Source organism: Corylus avellana, chromosome 7 (assembly GCF_965113065.1).
Source record: "Corylus avellana chromosome 7, dhCorAvel1.hap1.2, whole genome shotgun sequence".
Classification (NCBI taxonomy): Eukaryota; Viridiplantae; Streptophyta; class Magnoliopsida; order Fagales; family Betulaceae; genus Corylus; species Corylus avellana.
Window position 1 is genome coordinate 24,573,761 of NC_142496.1, and position 18,078 is coordinate 24,591,838.

General features: G+C 36.1%; 2 protein-coding genes and 1 pseudogene across 3 annotated transcripts; 2 read left to right on the top strand and 1 right to left on the bottom strand.

Moving 5' to 3' along the window:
- The first annotated feature begins 43 nt into the window (after positions 1–43).
- Positions 44–7,309, top strand: LOC148584709 (uncharacterized; annotated as a pseudogene). The gene is made up of 4 exons (XR_015912900.1): positions 44–300; positions 591–642; positions 6,241–6,314; positions 7,162–7,309. The product of XR_015912900.1 is annotated as an uncharacterized LOC148584709 (transcript).
- On the top strand, positions 3,744–4,630 carry LOC132184006 (zinc finger BED domain-containing protein RICESLEEPER 2-like). Its single transcript, XM_059597484.2, has 2 exons — positions 3,744–4,452; positions 4,590–4,630. The coding sequence occupies exons 1-2, from the start codon at positions 3,744–3,746 to the stop codon at positions 4,628–4,630; spliced, it is 750 nt and encodes a 249-aa protein (XP_059453467.2).
- Positions 7,310–12,902: 5,593 nt separating the features above from the next.
- On the bottom strand, positions 12,903–17,642 carry LOC132183696 (putative laccase-9). Its single transcript, XM_059597074.2, has 7 exons — positions 17,513–17,642; positions 17,191–17,342; positions 16,099–16,343; positions 15,786–15,911; positions 14,276–14,873; positions 13,441–13,799; positions 12,903–13,202 (listed from the first exon to the last, which is right to left on the bottom strand). Exons 1-7 carry the CDS (start codon positions 17,606–17,608, stop codon positions 13,000–13,002), a joined length of 1,779 nt encoding a protein of 592 aa, XP_059453057.2. The 5' UTR covers positions 17,609–17,642; the 3' UTR covers positions 12,903–12,999.
- Positions 17,643–18,078: the final 436 nt, after the last annotated feature.

Sequence of the window (18,078 nt, forward strand, 5' to 3'; positions counted from 1 at the left end):
CTTGTTATTGGTCGATAAAAGTGTTTAAAAATTATTTTAATTTTTTTTAGTGATTGAAAACGTTAGCGATTGGTGATGTGGCACTCTTATGGAAAGTGGGATAAGAGGGAATAAAAGCGCGATTGATTTGCTGCATTTCTGTTTCGTCGTCCCCTCTGCGACTCTTGGGAAAACAATGGCGAATTCTTCGGTGAACGGGTTGAAAACTCTGTTCATCTTGTTGGGCTCTATTATGGTGGTCACTCTCATCTTCACCATCTACATTGATGGTCTTCCTTTTCGCAAAGACATCCTCACACCGTACTCTCTCTCTCTCTCTCCCTCTCTCCCTCACACATGACACACACCAATTTTATTCATATCTTTAATCTTTTGCTTCAACAAGACTAAAGTTGGCATACCATTTTCATGTATGCTCAGCTTACATGTGTGTGATCAGCATGAGATTGTTTTGGACTTTAGCTTGCTTTGTTTTCTTCATGTTTGCTTGTTCGATCTTTAGTCGAACAGACGCAAGTGCAAAATCAGAGTCATTTAGTAGAGCTTAAAAACTAATGAAATAAATTAAATTTTTTGGGAATTTAATGCAGATGGATGGCTGCAACCTTGGTTGACTTCTATATCAACGTTGTAGCTTTAACGGTATGTTTCCTTCTCAATTCCTCAATTTTCTTTTATTTCTTTAACTCGCTGGTGAGCTTTCTTGAATCTGGATGTTGCACATTAGGGGTGAGCATATTCACCGAGTGCCGAGTTTCGACCGAGTGCCGACCGAGTTCCGACCGAGACCGACCGGCACCGACGAGCAGACAGACGGAAGGCGGCAGGGATTTCCTTCTTCCGAAATATTTCGGTCGGCAGGCGGTATAGATTTTCTGGAAGTCGGTTTTCGCCATTACCGACCCGACTCCTACCGACATTCAAAACGACGTCGTTTTGATTAATATTAAAAAAACTTATATATGTCTACTCAAAACGGTGCCGTTTTGAGTAGCATATATATATATATATATATATATCTCTTCTAACCCTCTCAGCCCTAACCCTCTCAGCCCTAACCCATTTCCCCCAAGTTCCAACTTCCCAACCCTAGCGCCGCAGCTCAGTGAGTCTCAGACCTCTCACCTCACTGAGCGCACCCTCGTGAGTCCGTGACCCTCCTCAGTCCTCTCAGGCTCTCATCTCTTCGTCTCCTCTCTGCGGCTCCGCCGAAGGTCACTGTCCCCTCCTCTCATCTCTTTGCCTCCTCTCCGCTACTCCGCCTTTTAGCCATCGAAGGTCGCTGTCTGTCTTGGGTCCCCGACGTCGGTCGTCTTCTCAGTTCACCATTTCTCCCAACGAAAACGAGGTATGCTTCTGAGTTCTGATTACCTGATTGTTAACTATTTATCTTATATTTAAAACCCATGTAATGATGTAAAGTTGTAAACGAAGGAAACAATATTGAGGAAAAAAACAATCTTTTGATTAATAATGTTTTTCACCCTGTACTTTTCTGTTCTTCTTTAAAGATCTTTACTTGGGTAGTTGGGTTGGGTACTTGGGTGTTACAGAACTTCAATACTTCATGCTCAACTGCTCAAGTGATAACTTTTGTTGTTTTCAAAAAAAATAATTTGACTAGAATTATTACCACATAGAGGATGCAGTAAGAAGAAGAACTAAGTGAATAATAGGTACCATTTCATCATTTTAGATGATGCCCTGGGTGACAAACTGACAATCATGCAGGTTCGGTTGTTGTCTCAGACTCTCAGTTACGAGTCAGGTGTTTGTGATTGTGAATTGTGAATAACTGAGTATGAGTATAGCCTTTAAGAAGAAAACGACACACTGTTAAAATTTTAAACTAGTGGTGGAAAATGGAAATGCAAACCCACTGCTGAAAATTAAAATCCTAGTGAAGTGCAATTACTAATTTAGACTTGGTTGAAGTAGATGTGAAGTTTAGTGAGGTCCACTTGTCTTTGAAGTGGGTTGCTTGGTTGTTTGATTTTATATATATATTTTTTTCTAATTTAAGAGAGGAAAGGGTTATTAACTTATCATTGAGGGTTTTTTTTCTCATTATATGAATGACTCACAGATGGATTCTCATGCTGCCAATTCTGCGAAAGACTCACCCGCTTCTGCAAAGTCTGCTGCTGTTGCTGCTGTTGCTGCTGCTTCTGCAAAGTCTTTACCTGCAAGGTCTTCACCTGCTGCTGCTACTGAAATGTCTTCTCCTGCTGTTGTTGCGGCGGTACCCGTACCTTCACCGGCACCGACTACATCAAGTGGTGCTTCTCATACTCCATCTCTTGATATTCCAATTACTCCCATGGAAGTTGAAGATGTTGCATATGAGTCTGGGGATGTTCATAGAAGTAGTGGTGTAAGGGATGATAGTTCTGTAGGAACTAGAAGGGGTCATGGGAGTCGTGGGGGTCGTCCACCACAACCTAGGAAACCAAAAAATATGTCCAAACCATCTGCAGCTTGGGAACATTTCACTAGGGATGAGAGTTCTTCCCAAGATGACCCTATGGCCCATTGTAATTATTGTGGGTCTGCTTACAAGTGTCACCCTAAAATTAATGGGATCTCCTCCATGCTTTACCATGTCAATAATTGCCCAAAGTATAAGATCCATAAGACTAGACAAGATAAGAGTCAACAAATGTTTACCTTTGAGGCTAAGAAGGGGGAGGGTAATGCATTGATGATTGCAAAGTATGATGAGAAAAAAAATAAAGGTTGCACTTACTGAAATGGTTATTGAGGATGAGTTACCTTTTATGTTTGTGGATGGAAATGGGCTTAAGAAGTTCATGAAAGTAGTTGAGCCTTGCTTCAACATTCCTTCTCGCTTTACAACGATGAAGGATTGTGTGAAAGCGTATTTAAGGACTAAGAGTGATTTGAAGCATATGTTTATGACAATTAATCAAAGGGTTTGCTTGACCACCGACACATGGACTTCTATTCAAAATATGAATTATATGTGTGTGACTGCACATTTTATTGACCATAAATGGACATTGCATAGAAGATTGTTATCATTCCGTCAAGTGTCGGATCATAAGGGCATCACAATTGGGAGGGCATTGGAGGAGTGTTTAGTAGAATGGGGCATTAGTAGGCTTTTGACAATTACGATTGACAATGCCTCCGCCAATGATAAGGCACTAGATTGGTTGAAACAACGAACAATGTACGATGAGGACACTATTTGTTTTAATGAATTTCTTCACGTGAGATGTAGTGCTCATATTCTTAATCTAATTGTGCAAAGGGGTTTAAAAGATGCTCATGACTCAATTGAGAGGGTCCGAAATGTGGTTAGGTATGTGAAGTCCTCCCCCAAAAGACTAGAAAGGTTTAAGTCTTGTGCAGATAGACAAAAGGTTGTTTGTCAGGCCTCCTTGGTCCTTGATGTTCCCACTAGATGGAACTCAACCTATTCCATGTTGGAGGTAGCAGAGAAGTATAGAAGAGCATTTGAGCTTTTGCAAGAGGAAGATGGGCCTCTTATGCGTTATTTAAATCGAACTGTTGGGGGAAGAAAGGGGTTGGGGCCTCCCAAGGAGGATGATTGGAACAATGTTCGTCACTTTGTACATTTTTTGAAGGTCTTTTATGATGTCACTATGAAAATTTCTGGTTCATTGTATTCAACTGCAAACTTGTTTTTCCAACAACTTTGTAGTGCTCGTAGGCAAGTGCTAAATTATGCTGGAAGTCCTGATCCTTTGGTGAGTGCTATGGCTAGGCAGATGAAAGTAAAATATGACAAATATTGGGAGAACTTTGAGAAAATAAACCGGTTGTTATTTGTGGCAGTTGTTCTTGATCCTCGGTACAAACTGGTTGCTTTTGAATATTGGTGTCAAATGAACCTTTCACATGAGCTAGCGAAAAATCTTGTTGATAAATTGAAGGAGGACTTAAATAATATATTTGACCAATATGTGGGCACTAGGGGAAATGTGCCAATGATGAGTGTCAATGATGAGGTACAAAGTCGAGAGGCTCCACATTGTCATGCTTCAACATCATCCGAGAACGTTTCATTTGACGACGATGCCGACTTCTTAAGTGAGTTTCATTCATTCCAAGCATCAAGAAATTTGATGGATTGTAAAACTGAGATAGAGCAATATTGTTTGGAGGATGTTGAATCACCAAGTACAACCTTTGATATTTTGAATTGGTGGAAAGTTAATTCAACAAAGTTTCCGATCCTCTCCAAGGTAGCGCGGGATGTGTTGGCCATTCCAGTGACCACAGTTGCCTCAGAATCGGCATTTAGCACCGGAGGTCGTGTGCTTGATCCATTTAGGAGTTCTTTGGCTCCAAAAACAGTTGAGGCACTTGTTTGTACGCAAAATTGGTTGAGATCTTCTCCCGTTAGTTTGCGTGACACATTCTTGTCTAAGGTTGATGATGGCGAGAGCTACAAGCTAGATTTAGGTATTAAATTATTAATATTTCCTACTTACTACAATGAATTTCAAATATACTTAATTGGTTCTTTCATTGAATAATTTAATTGTTTCTAATTCCATTTTCTAAGTTTTCTAATGTTTTTCTTGTTTTTCTTGTGGTAGAAATTATGTCCAATATTATTAATGTTGACGAGGCCAATTAAGGATTGAGACTTTCTCACATGTCACATGGTGTTGTTTGGTTGGTTTTATTGACTTTCTTAGTTGATATAATTAACTGGCTATTTACTTGTTGGTTATTTACTTATTAACTTTATATATTCTTTTTCTTTGCTTTTTGAAGGTTAATGGGCTGCTGTTAGGGCTGTTGCTGACTTGCTTGGGAAGCTTGGGAGTAATTATGATCTTTTGAGAAGACTAATATTTTGAGACTACTTTGTAAAACTAGTTTATGTGTTGGTTTCCTTTAGAATTTAGACTACTTAGTTGCTTAACTTGTTTATGAGTTTATGTTTTGAACTCTTCATATTTGTGTGTGCTTGATTGCTTGATTGCTTGATTAGTTGATTGTTTGTTTGATTATTTGATTATTTGATTATTTCATTGATGCTATAATGATTGGACTGTTGGGGAATTTTTTGCTTATTATGTGATATTGTGTATATATGTGCTTGATTGTTTAATTGATTATTTGATTATTTCATTGATGCAATAATGATTGGAAGTTTGGAATTGTTGGGGAATTTTTTGCTTATTATGTGATATTGTGTATATATGTGCTTGATTGTTTAATTGTTTATTTGATTATTTCATTGATGCTATAATGATTGGAAGTTTGGAACCATTGGGGAATTTTTTGCTTATTATGTGATATTGTGTATATATTTGCTTGATTGTTTATTTGATTATTTCATTGATGCTATAATGATTGGAATTGTTGGGGAATTTTTTACTTATTATGTGATATTATGTATATATATGTTTGCTTGTTATTTGGTATTTGTTTGGCAACTTTGGCTTATTATCTTTATGTTTGCTTGTTCTATTATTTGATTTATAGATTGAAAAATATTGGATGTTTTAACAAATCTTTTGTATAGAGGAAAAATCGTTTTTGCACAATACTATCAAATTTCAGTTTTGACCTATAATTGAAATTTTACTTGTAAAAAAACATTTGAAAGCTTTGATTTTTTTTACCAAAGTAAGCTGGCTAGAGAGGCAGTACCCAGAAAAAATAACAAAATTCAAAAGCAAACAATGTTAAAATTGAAAGCCCATCAATTTTTTAACAGCAAAAAATTTTCAAATTCAAAGCCCATCAACTGATCAAAGTTTTAACCTAAAAATCAGAAAATTCGGCCCAAAAACAGATATGTACAGTAGGCCCAATACAAAAAATAGGCCCAGCCCAAACCGAGATTTACCGACCGATACCGACCGACTTTGTCGGTTTCGGTAATAATTTCGGTCGGTAGAAGTCGGTTAATTAACCGACTTAACCGACTTTGTCGGGGCGGAAAACGAAAGTGAAATTTTTATACCGTAACCGATTATACCGACCGATACTCACCCCTATTGCACATGCTTGGGTCAGTAGAGGAGGTTGCAAGATGGCAAATTTTATATCATAGTGTGGATATGAACTTTTCTTAGTCAGCATATGTTATGTCAATGTAGTTTCAAGTTGTCAGATCATCTCTTTGTTTATTGTTTTTGCTCAATCACTAGCTGTTTATTGCATATCCTTCAATTGCTGCAGAGGTTTATGGTATATCAAAGTTTGTACTCATATACTAATCTACCATTTCAGGCATGGGTTCTCTACAGGGAATCTAACTGGCTCAGTGCAATAATCTGAATAATTCTGCTAGTATGCTTTGGCAGGTATGTCTCTTGTCCTCTTTTAAATCTGTTGAAGTCTATTTGTTGTTTAGAAAAAAGTTACGATTTTAGTGTCCACATAATTTGTGACGACAGGTCTGCACGACTAATTATTTTGCTATGTTCTTTAGTTGATTTTTCTGTTTTATTGACTTATTTTTCCTTCTTTCCTCCTGTGCTATTTATCCTTCGATTTTCTCTCCAAAATGTACTATTAAAATATCCTCACTCTTGTTCTCATGGTCTTCGTTTTAAGCCAGGTTTATGTAAACATTATAACTTTCTGGATGTTGAATCAAGTGATGCAATGCCAATACGTGAGATGGAAAAAATTATTTCGTAATGCTGAAGTGCTCCATACATTGGATATGATTTATGAGATGCAGTGTTGTATTTATTCCTATGTTTTAGATAACTTGTGATCATTATGTGATATATAGAAATTCATGTTATTACATTACTCTGACTGCTTCATTTCTGCATGTATTTAGTTTGCTTTATTCTTTTGAAGCATTTCACATTTGTTATTGTCCCTTTTACTACGATTGCAATTTCGGGCTCAATATTTTTTATTTCATATTTTATTAGCATTTCTTGGTTTCCAATCTAAGGTGAAATTTGACACTGAGCCTTTGATTCCTTTACATCTTTACAGACTGTAAGTTTGGTTATATGCCTTTTGTGTTAGTGCTTAACTAGTAAACTTGTGAATGAGTTTTCGTTCATTACTTTTATCATGTTTATGACACTTGCAATCTTTTGATGGAATTCCAATGGTTATTATGTCATCCAGCTCTTTGTTATTTTTCAAAAATCTGGTTATTAATTTTTTTTGTTTTTTGTTTTTCAGCATTACTACATGTGCCTACATTGTTATGCTATTTTTTAAGCTGACATCATCTCAAGAGTCTTTACAAGATCCCATGTATTGTGTTCTCTTGCGGCATCCAATCGAGTACATATGCAAAACTCCAGACAAGTACGTATCCAATGACTAATTTTTACTGCCACATCATTAAGTTGTATGACATTCTTATAACAATCTATTAAATAGCATTACTCATGTACTTATGCACCTGTGTTGGAATAATATGGTAGGTTTTAAGATCAACTATAAACGTGTTGCCTATGTTAGATTTACGAGTTGTTTCCCTTTCCTTGTTTAACTTTTTCTGGTTATAGTTATGGAGGCTTAAGGATTTTGTCTGCCGTTACAATGATTTTTTCTTAAAATTATTCCTTTACTAGATTGGAGAGTATTTAGATACTTGAGTTTATTGGTCTACAGATTCAGTATGGTTCAATGAGCTGCTGTTTTGTGCTACCCTACCGTACGTGGATAAATGCTATCAAATCTCCTTTTCATTAAAGTTTACATAGACACTATTGTAGAGAGGATGGAAGGTGCTTGGTAGGATGGAACAAATTATATATGTCTAACGGAGGAAAGCACACTCATGAAAAGTATGGTATCTAGTTTCCCTAGTTATCTTCTTTAAGTTTTCACCTTTCCAACTCATGTGGTAAAAGATTGCAGAATTTACATGGGGAGTTTGGGTGGAATAGGAGAAAAAATTTTAATTTCATTAATTGGACTTGAATATTTCTGTTTTCCCATTAGATTTAGAAAGTTTGGACTTAAAATTAATGAATATTGCTGGGGAAATGGTTATGACATTACGGTGTGGAGGGGGATCATCTTAGCGACATGTAAGGTGTGTGAAATATGGGTATTTATGGGGAAGGTGGATGCCATAAGTAGTAAGGAGGCCTCATGGTGCAATCTGTGGAAAGCATTTGGGCTTCTTGAGAGACATTTAATGTAACACCCCGGTCCCATATTGGGAAGATGAGAAGAAACCCACATAGAGTGGGTGGTTTATAGAGATAGTCATGGGTGTTAAGTCCCACATTGCCTAGTTAATAAGTGAAACTGGGCTTTATAATGAATTCTAGGGAAGCTCCAAATTGACTAGTCATTTTGGGGTAATAGCGGAGATATGGCTAGCGTTTTTCCCTGGGTCGTTACAAGTGGTATCAGAGCTACTTAGTAACGCCATGTCATGTGGTACTGGAGCACTGCATGACGTGGACCTGACGAGGACGTCAGGAGTTTAAGCGGAGGAGTTTGTAACACTCCGGTCCCATATTGGGAAGATGAGAAGAAACCCACATAGAGTGGGTGGTTTATAGAGATAGTCATGGGTGCTAAGTCCCACATTGCCTAGTTACTAGGTGAAATTGGGCTTTATAATGAATTCTAGGGAAGCTCCAAATTGACTAGTCATTTTGGGGTGATAGCGTAGATATGGCTAGCGTTTTTTCCTGAGTCGTTACATTTAAGGTTTCTTAAGTTAGTGGTAAGAGATGACACGAGGGTCCAAATTGGTAGATGTGTGGTGTGAGGATGCTGAGTCAAACAATCTATTTCCTCGATTTGTTCCTCATAGCTGAGCATAATGCTTCTATCTAGTTTTGTTTGAGATTAAAGTGGATGATTTTAGCATGGGATCCTAGATTTATACGTGTTTTTTACAATTAGGAAATCAGATAGGTCGATTTTCTTTTTCATATTTTAGATTCTAATCTTCTATTTAGCAGTATGGCTGATAGGATCACTTGAACGTTGAACCGTTGTATATTTGGTATCCATTCTTTTTATAAGATATTCAGAGGGCCTATGGTGATTTTCTTGGAAGAGTATTTGGCACGCTAAAGTTCTAAGAGAAGTTGCTTTTGGAAACATCCTAATTGTGGATAATCTGTTGAAAATGAATATTACTTTTTGTGGATTGCTGCTTAATGTGAAAATCAAGCAGTGAGTCACTTGATCATTTACTACTTCATTGCTCTTATACGAGAGAGTTATGGTTGTTGGTCTTCAATTTATGTTCCTGGGTTATGCCTAATAGAGTGGAGGATTTGTTTGCTTGCTAGTGATAGGGGGTAACTCTCAGAGTGTGACCGGCTGGAAGATGGCATTTCTTTGCCTTATGTGGTGCCTATGGAGGGAAAGAAATAATAGAAACTTTAATAATCAAGAGAGGACCTTAGAGGAGCTCAAGTCCTATTTCGTTTTTTTTTTTTCCTTCTTTACTTGGATAACTGCTTTTTTAGCTCCATTAGTTATTAGCTTTTCAGAATTCCTTGTTCCCTTTTCTCTTTCTTCTTAGTCGTTCTCTAATATACTCCTTGTGTATTAGGGTTGCACCCCTCTGCGCTTTTGATATATATATATTTTTTTGATAAATAATATATATTCAAGCAACGCGCAGAGGGGCGCAACCCATGTACACAGGGAGTATACAAGAAACCCCTATTTCGTAGAGAAAGAAGAGCATAAATCTAGAAATTCAGAAAAAGTAGAAGTAGTTGGAATAGGCCAAGCCACTTTCCATGAAAACAACATTTGTAGCACCAACTTCTTCAAATGAATCAATTCTCACTCACAATCGTCAAAGCTTTGAGCATTCCGACATTACTTATAAAAAAAAAAAAAATTATGTACAGATCAATGGGTGATGTCAAAAAAAGTTGTTAATTTGTTGTTCAGTTGGAAAGGAAAGTTTGAGAAGCACAGTAGCTGTTTTTTATGCATCCTGTCCCTCTCTCTCACTGTGGGAGAAGATTAACCATGTCAAGCTTTTTATGGTTGAGTTATGATCGTTGTTGTATTGGATAGCTATCTTTGGCAGTATTCCCACTTCTTTTCTTGACTCTCTTTTGGGATTTGGATTGTAACTTTTAGTTCAACACTTATCCAAAAAAAAAAAAAAAACTTCTTATAGTTCATCACTCTTTTGTACAATTTTTTTTTTTTAATCTATGAAGAGATAAAAGAAAGTTGACATATATGAAATGTCCCAGTAATAGCACTAAATGTCACTGCTTAAAAAGGTGGGCAAGGAATGATATAGCATTTTACCTTGTCAATGAGATCCATTAAACTACCATGTGGCACATGCACCCATTTAAGGATGAACATTATTTCATACAGAACTTCTTCCAAACTTCATTTGACAAGGATCAAGGAATCTTTAGACATCTGTTCTCACGCATTAAAAATGTGTTCTTTTGAATCGTATTAAATGATCTATTCTAAATGGAAACTGCAAATTAACTTGCATTTCCCTTTAGATAAAATTTTGCAAGTGAACATGTTATTATTAGTTTTGTCAAACTGCAAATGAAACAGAACAGGACTACTAACTTCAGTTGCTGACTTGTGACTACTATTGATCCATCTGATGGTTGTCACTGTAGCCAATAAGGATGAGGCATGCCTGACCGTCCACCAATTTTGTGCCATATACGTGTAATCCATCTATAGGTTGGGTACCAATTCAAGCATGTTGCATGTCCTTCCACGATTGTTGGATAGTCCTGACTATGACTAACATTTCGTGTCAAAATGACCATCTCTTAGTTAGTTCTGGGTAGAGGTGGTAATTCATATTTGCGTATTGGATTTGATCAACTATAACTCGATTCATTTAATTAGTAAAAGAGGTCAAACTCTGCAATCATAACCCATTAATTTCGTGTTGGATTTGTGTAGGATTTATGGGTCATGTTAAAAATTAACAGTTTTAATTATGGGGTCAAACTATTATAGAATTTGATTTACTACCAATTGGAGCTCACTTCGAATTATTGTTGTTCCTTCTCATATTTTTGTCCTCTTTTTCCCCCTTATAACTTGTCTAAAAGTAGGCTTTGTATGAGGATTTGTAATCAAAATTTCCAATGCGGTCCCAAATCTTCTTTTGTCATTTTGTCTTATAACTATTATTGTCATTATTATTATTTTTTCTTTTAGGATTCATTAATTGTCTTCATAATTGTGCATGGTAGGGCCGAAAACAGGTATAAGTTTGTGGGGAAACAGTGTAACACTGGTCTTGATGAGCAAGAAGGTTTTTAGGTCAATCTGGTGCAAATGAAAATTAGAGTACTCAATTTGTTGGATATGGAAACTACCCATTTATTCTGATTGTAATCTCCTAATAATTTCTTTCCATAATAGTTTGTATTCATTTCCATAATGGTTTCTCTTCTCCAACTCTCTCTTCTTTTGTCGATCTTTACCACCAGTGTATTCCTATAGTTGAGAATTTTCTCTTCTTAAAGAGAAATGATTGGTGCCCATATTTCTCTCATATTCTCCTACAAATTCAATAGATCACCGGTGTATTCCTATAGTTGAGAATTTTCTCTTCTTAAAGAGAAATGATTGGTGCCCATACTCTCCTACAAATTCAATAGATCAATCATTAGATTTGTGGGGTCCACATAAGTCCACAAATGTAATTATTGATTTGTAAGATGAGATGAAAAAAATATTGACACCAACTATTTCTCTAATTATTAGGATTGGTTGTGTTGGAAAACTTCCATGCCAAAATCACTATTTCCATACTTTATTTCCTATGTCGATTCCTTACCTCTAATAATCACCTAATCATATAATGGGTAGTTTAATCGGTTGACGGCCATGCCTCATGAAGCGGTAGTCCCAAGTTCGAATTCCCTTTTCTCCCTTTCTCTCTCATTATGCGGCCGTGTCAAAAATAAATAAATAAAAATTAATCACCTAATCAGTTTAAGATGGTAAGCCTACAAAATGGATGGGAGGTAGCTTCCTCATGTATGCACACTTCCATTATCTTTTCCTATACTCAGCCAATATACCGGTGATTCTGAATACTTCATTTTATTTTGTTTGAGTTATCAAGACGTTGAATATATATATATATATGTCCGCACAAAAGGAGGGGGATTTAAACTAATGACCTCCGCTTCATGATGCATAGTTCTTAGCCGATTAAGCTACCATTTGTGAACTGGAATAAGTTATTGATCAACATGATTTTTAATTTATTTTCTACACAAGTTAAAAACCTTAAGAAGCGAGCAATTAGTTCACGGTGTACTATGCATAAATAAATAGAAGCTTTATATATGTTGAGAAAATTGAATTAAAATAACCATGTTCGGAGATTGATGATATCTTGGTGTCCACCCTCTATTTTTAAATTAAACACAAATAAAATAGTGTGTGTGTGTTTTTTAACCTAAAATTCCACTTAATTAATTAATTGAGTTTAATCACTATTTACAACGTACAAGGTGCTCTGAGTCTCTGAGCATGGAAGTTAGAAATTTAATCACTATATTATGGTTGGTTGGCATTTTAGAGTACTTTTAGTTGCGAGTCTATGAAAGTTAGAAATCCATGTGAATACATCACACTAACTTTTGCTCAGGGTTTGAAGGGAAGCTGCATAATCTTTGTTGGATTATGTATTAATTGTTGCAGGTCTGACAAGCAGATCAAATAGTAGCCACAAAAGGGTAAATTTTTTCGAGGAAATTTCTCTAATTTAATTTATTAAATTGATATCTATTCAAAATATATATGATTCTCACGTGCATTAGCAGGTGAGACAAATATTAGCTTAATCAAATGAATTAAAGGAATTTTTTTTTATCGTATTTAAAGAAAAATGGTAAATTCTAACTACAAGTTTCTTTTCTATCACCTTTCTTAGCATTTAAATAAGTCAATTGCAGGAGAAATGTGTAGTTTTATAAATCTTGCTCTAATAGTAATTATGATGATAAGTTATTCAACTCATTACAATAAAACTACGATCTTTATAAATAAAACATATCGCTATCCAACTACCTAATTAATCATGTCTACTTTATTTTTATTTGATTTGCCAGCATGTCGGAGCCTAATGGTTGATGAATCGGCCGTACATGGAGGCATGTAAGGAGGAGGCTCTCTGATGCTTGTCTCGGGAGTGTCTCCATTTTTCACTATAAGAACAGTGTCCATACCCCAGCTTAGATGTCGATCCAAATGGCAGTGCCATAGCCACACTCCTGCAACAATTTTTCCATTTAGTGCACATGATTAGACAAAATTAAATACATCGAATGGTCAACTCGTTTAGTTAATACCACGAGATAGGTTGTTCGAGCCCTCGCTCAACCGATCCCGAGTACCCAACAAGGATGGGTCACAAAGTGGCCTTCCGTACGTGTGTGTGTGTATATATACATCGAAGGTTTCACGTCATTAAAAAAGAAATTAAAAGAGAAAGTACAATAAGAAACATACCAGGATTACTTGCTTTGAATCTAATGGCAACCCATCCTTTCTTAGGCAGAGAAACGGTGTTCATCTTAGGAGGATCAACCAAATTGTAGCCTAGTGGGCCAGTCTCATTATCGAAGTTCCCCAAACCCATCCCGACTACATAGAAGGTATAGCCATGGAGGTGCATTGGATGATCCTCCGATGCATCATACACAGTGGTACCCTGAAAAACTATCTCCACCTCTTCATTATACTCAAGAACCTTCAGCTTGGTCCCTTGGACTGTGTCTGTCGTATAATCTGGTGCAGTATCTGCTGTGAAGTTGAAAAAATCTGGTGGATAGTTCGGAAAATCTGTCGTGTAAATCCTACTTATGTTCCTGCATGCATGTGTATTCAAGCTTTCATTTCCTCATTATTTCAATCCTTTTTTTTTTTATGGTTTGAGATTTAAAAATATATAGCAATTTAAAAAGAGAAAAATCTAAAATTAATCTATGTGATTTACCTAATTTGCAATTAACTCTATATGGTATCAAAATGAACTCAAAGGTCCTTAAGGTATGCCAAAAAAAAAAAAAAAAAATTAGTCCTTACAGTCAAATTATGTTCGCTATCTTAAGAGATTCTGATAGCGTGAAACGTTAGAGCCAATAAAATTGTAAGACTTGTTCTATTTAGGTCAGTATCACACTAACGTAATTTGTTAAATTAGTTGACAAAATTTGACTGTAGAGACTAAATTATCTTTTTGGCATATTTCATGGACTTTTGAGTTCTTTTTAATACCAAGGGGAGCTAATTATAAATCAGGTAAATCAAAAGGACTAACTTTGATTGGATTTCTATAGCGTACCTGTAGTAGGCAAGCAGTACATCTGTGGGGGGGTTAAGCCAACTGACGTTGTTTAAGCTGGCAGCAAGAGTTGTTTCGGTAGCTCCGTCGTACTCGAAAACAGCGTTGTTCATAGAAACTGTTATATACATTCTGGTGGTTATGTTTTTGGGGACATTTACCGGGTGGTCTTGGTCGGCTAAGCTCCGGAGACGGCTCGTGAAGTTCAATGCAGGGCCGAATTCCTCGTATGACGGAAGGTTGGTGGGAAAAATTGGACTTATGGCGGGATCATAGCTGCCGCCGGTGTATTCAAGAATTGCTGTGGCATTTGTTTGGTCGTAGTCTGTGACATCCGCCCGAGCAGTGTCGTACTGTCTGGCTCCCACGTAATAGCGATCGTGAGGAGACTGGTTTGCTGTGACCAAAATGTCCATTGTTTGTCCCGGAGTTACCATTAGAGAACTGGTGACCACGGCTTTGACGTACGATCCATCCATTCCGACCACGGTGAGGTTGTGTTCGGCAATCGCAAAATACAGCTCTGCGTTCATGGCTGCATTCACTAAACGAAGAAGATAGGTCTTCCCATAATCTACTTGCCAACGGTATGTACTTTCTGCAAAACAATAATTTTTTTTCAATTTTTTTTTCTTTTTTTTCCAATTAAGGGATAAATTCAAAATTGGTCCTTGTGGTTGGCTTAACTTACGAATCACTGCATGTGGTAAAAAAAATAATTTACAGGTCCATGTAGTTGACCTAAATTACAAACCAGTCATTGTGGTATAAAAAACAATTTATATGTCCTCAAGGTGTGCCAAAATAACAGTTTACTCCATGATATCAATTTCCGTTAAGTAAACTAACAAAATTTGTCACTTTGACACGTCATACAAAAAAAAAAAAAAAAAGCGACACGTACATGTTATTATTAATTTCTTACTTTCATAAATGACAATTATGATTTTTTACATCATTTTACGACACCAGCTAAGATTATACATCAGCCTTTACTCCACGGCATACGGCTACATACAATAAATTAACATAATCTCTTATATCTCTAAAATTTTAACCCGTCCTTAACCCTCCCTCATCTTCATCTTTGTCCGCCGCTTCACAAAATGCAACCGTCAAATTCTCGCAAAATGCTCACAAATTGTGGCGAGGAAGATGAAAATAAGGGAGAGTTACGCATGAAGTAAAATTTTGGGGATAAAAGAGATTAAGTTAATTTATTATAGCAGTATGACATGACATAGTAAATGATCTTGTTAAGTTACTTAACGGAAATTGATTTTAGGGAGTAAACTATTATTTTAGCCTACCATGAGAACCTATAAATTATTTGTTATACCACATGGAGTGATTTATAATTTAGGCTAACTACAGAAGTCTATAAATTATTTGTTATACCACATAAAATGATTTGTAATTTAGACCGATCACATTGACCGATTTTACATTTATCCCAACAATTAATTATATTCATTGTCACATAACAACCGTATAATTAATATAACTGTACCTTTAGAGCAAGGCAAGAAATCTCCCGGTTGGCCATTGATGATGTAAGAATCTGAGCGAGGAGTGTCGCCGCCGTCTTCCAGGTCCTCAGCAACTTCCTCGTTCACGTCACCCTTATACCAAGATCCTGAAAGTACGAAAAAAGAATTGCATTCAAATGACAAATTAATCAAATAATTTGTAAAATAATTAATTAATAATATATCATGGAATGTTTAGATACGTACAGATCTAGTCTATCTATACATGCATGTAGTTAAATTAAAATTTCTCAAGTTAAATTTTTGAAAACATAGTTTAGAACAAAACATTACCAAGAACGAGAATCTCTTCTCCATCGGGCTGGGGAAAGGGAAAACCAGTTTCCTTATTGGGCATAACAACAATGGCACCATGGACACCAGCTCGTGTCCAATCACTATGGGCATGCCACCAGAGAGTTCCTTCCTCATCGGAAAAACTGATCTCGTAAGTAAAGTTAGATCCTGCCGCTATTGGGCACTGCGTGATGAACTCTGGCCCATCCGACCATGGATTCCTTGGCTGATGCACTCCGTGCCTGTATAGTGTATGGTATAGTATTTGGTAATCACACTCTTAATATTATTATATTATATATTTTATATCTTTTATTATTCCGATATTTAACCTAATAACCTATATATATATATATATTTATTTTTTATTTAATTTGTTTGGTGTTATGCTATGCCCCACCCAATCCCACCTACTTTTCGCGGCAAATAAGGTTTGAAAGAAGTGGAATTACAGTTAGAGCGAAGGGTTATACGACTATCCCACTAAGAGCCAGTGAAAGTGATGCTTGGAAGTTGGAACACAAAACATATTTATTTTGCCCGTTAATACTATACTTGTACGTACAAATATTTGTTAAAGTTAAACCAAACAAATATTCTGCATATTTCCTTCGTTAAAAAACATATTTCTACATATTTTTGTTCTTTGATTGTCATTTTAGTTGCTTGCTAATGGGTCTATATATATGCCCTTTGGATTTGCTTCCGAGAGAATATCTATCAATTTTTTTTGTTTTATTTTAATTTTAATTTCAATTTTTTTGTTTTATTTTTCCCTTGTTCGAACCTATTTTTTAATATTTTTTATTTTTTTCAAGTTGATAACCATTCAAAGTTGACACATCACTAAAAAAAAACTTGGTGACGTGTTATGAAGTAACATGTCACCAATTGGTGACGTATGAAAAAAACCCAGTACTGTAGACACGTCACTAAATCCCAATTTTTTTGTAGTCGATTCAGAGATCAGAGGAATGAATATTTTTTTCTTACGCACGTTTTATTAAAAGATTGTGTAAAAAAATGAAATAAATATAGTATTTCTCTTATTTATTTAGAGTTGGAGAGAGAGAGAGAGAGAGTTATTACCAATGAATAGTTACACCAGAGTCTCCTTGATTATGGACATTTACGTACACAGTATCCCCTTTTGTTACCCGAATCACTGGTCCTGGAAGGCTTCCATTTACGACCAACAAGCTCTTGCTGCTGCACAACCTCGTAAAGTTGGTCTCCTTCAGCTACACATGATACATATAATTGACATCAACCAAAAAAAGTTCAAAAAAATTGGACTGAATATATATATCACACAAGCACGAAGCATTCATATATATACCAAAACAAAAAAGAAACAAGCTAGCTAGCAAAAGCATTAACGGACAGGAAAACGACAGATACTGGTTCTTACAATAAAGTCATGGTAATGGACGGTGGCTTGAGCCAAGACAAGGAACATCCCATGGAGAAGCAGAAGTCCAAGAAAGGCTGAAGGCATTCCCATCATCTCAGCTGAATGTTGATTCACTCTATCTGTTCGAACTTTTGTCTCACTGAACTTTCTTTGAAAGGTATCCTCTTATTTATATATGGAGTATATATGGTTAATTAGCAATTTAGGTTGGCTGGTTGAATGCTTGTTATCAGCTACTTTTGTATATATATATATAATATAACAACACTAGAACGTTGGTTGTAAGTTAGGTAGACACCTGGGAGGTTTTCTTTTCTTCTTTTTAATTATTTCTTTATTATTATTTACTATATATATATATATATTCGGTTGGGGCATGCAGGACAATCAGAGACGGAGGGAGGGAGCTGGTCCCCCACTTCCTCAAAAAAAAAAAATTTTAAAAGTTGTAGATTGTTCGAGATCTGCTCTTCTTGAGATGGTAGATTAATCAATCATAAAATTTAAAAAAGCACGTGTAAATTGTAATGTTTATTCACTCCCTTTTTCACGTGTCCACTTAT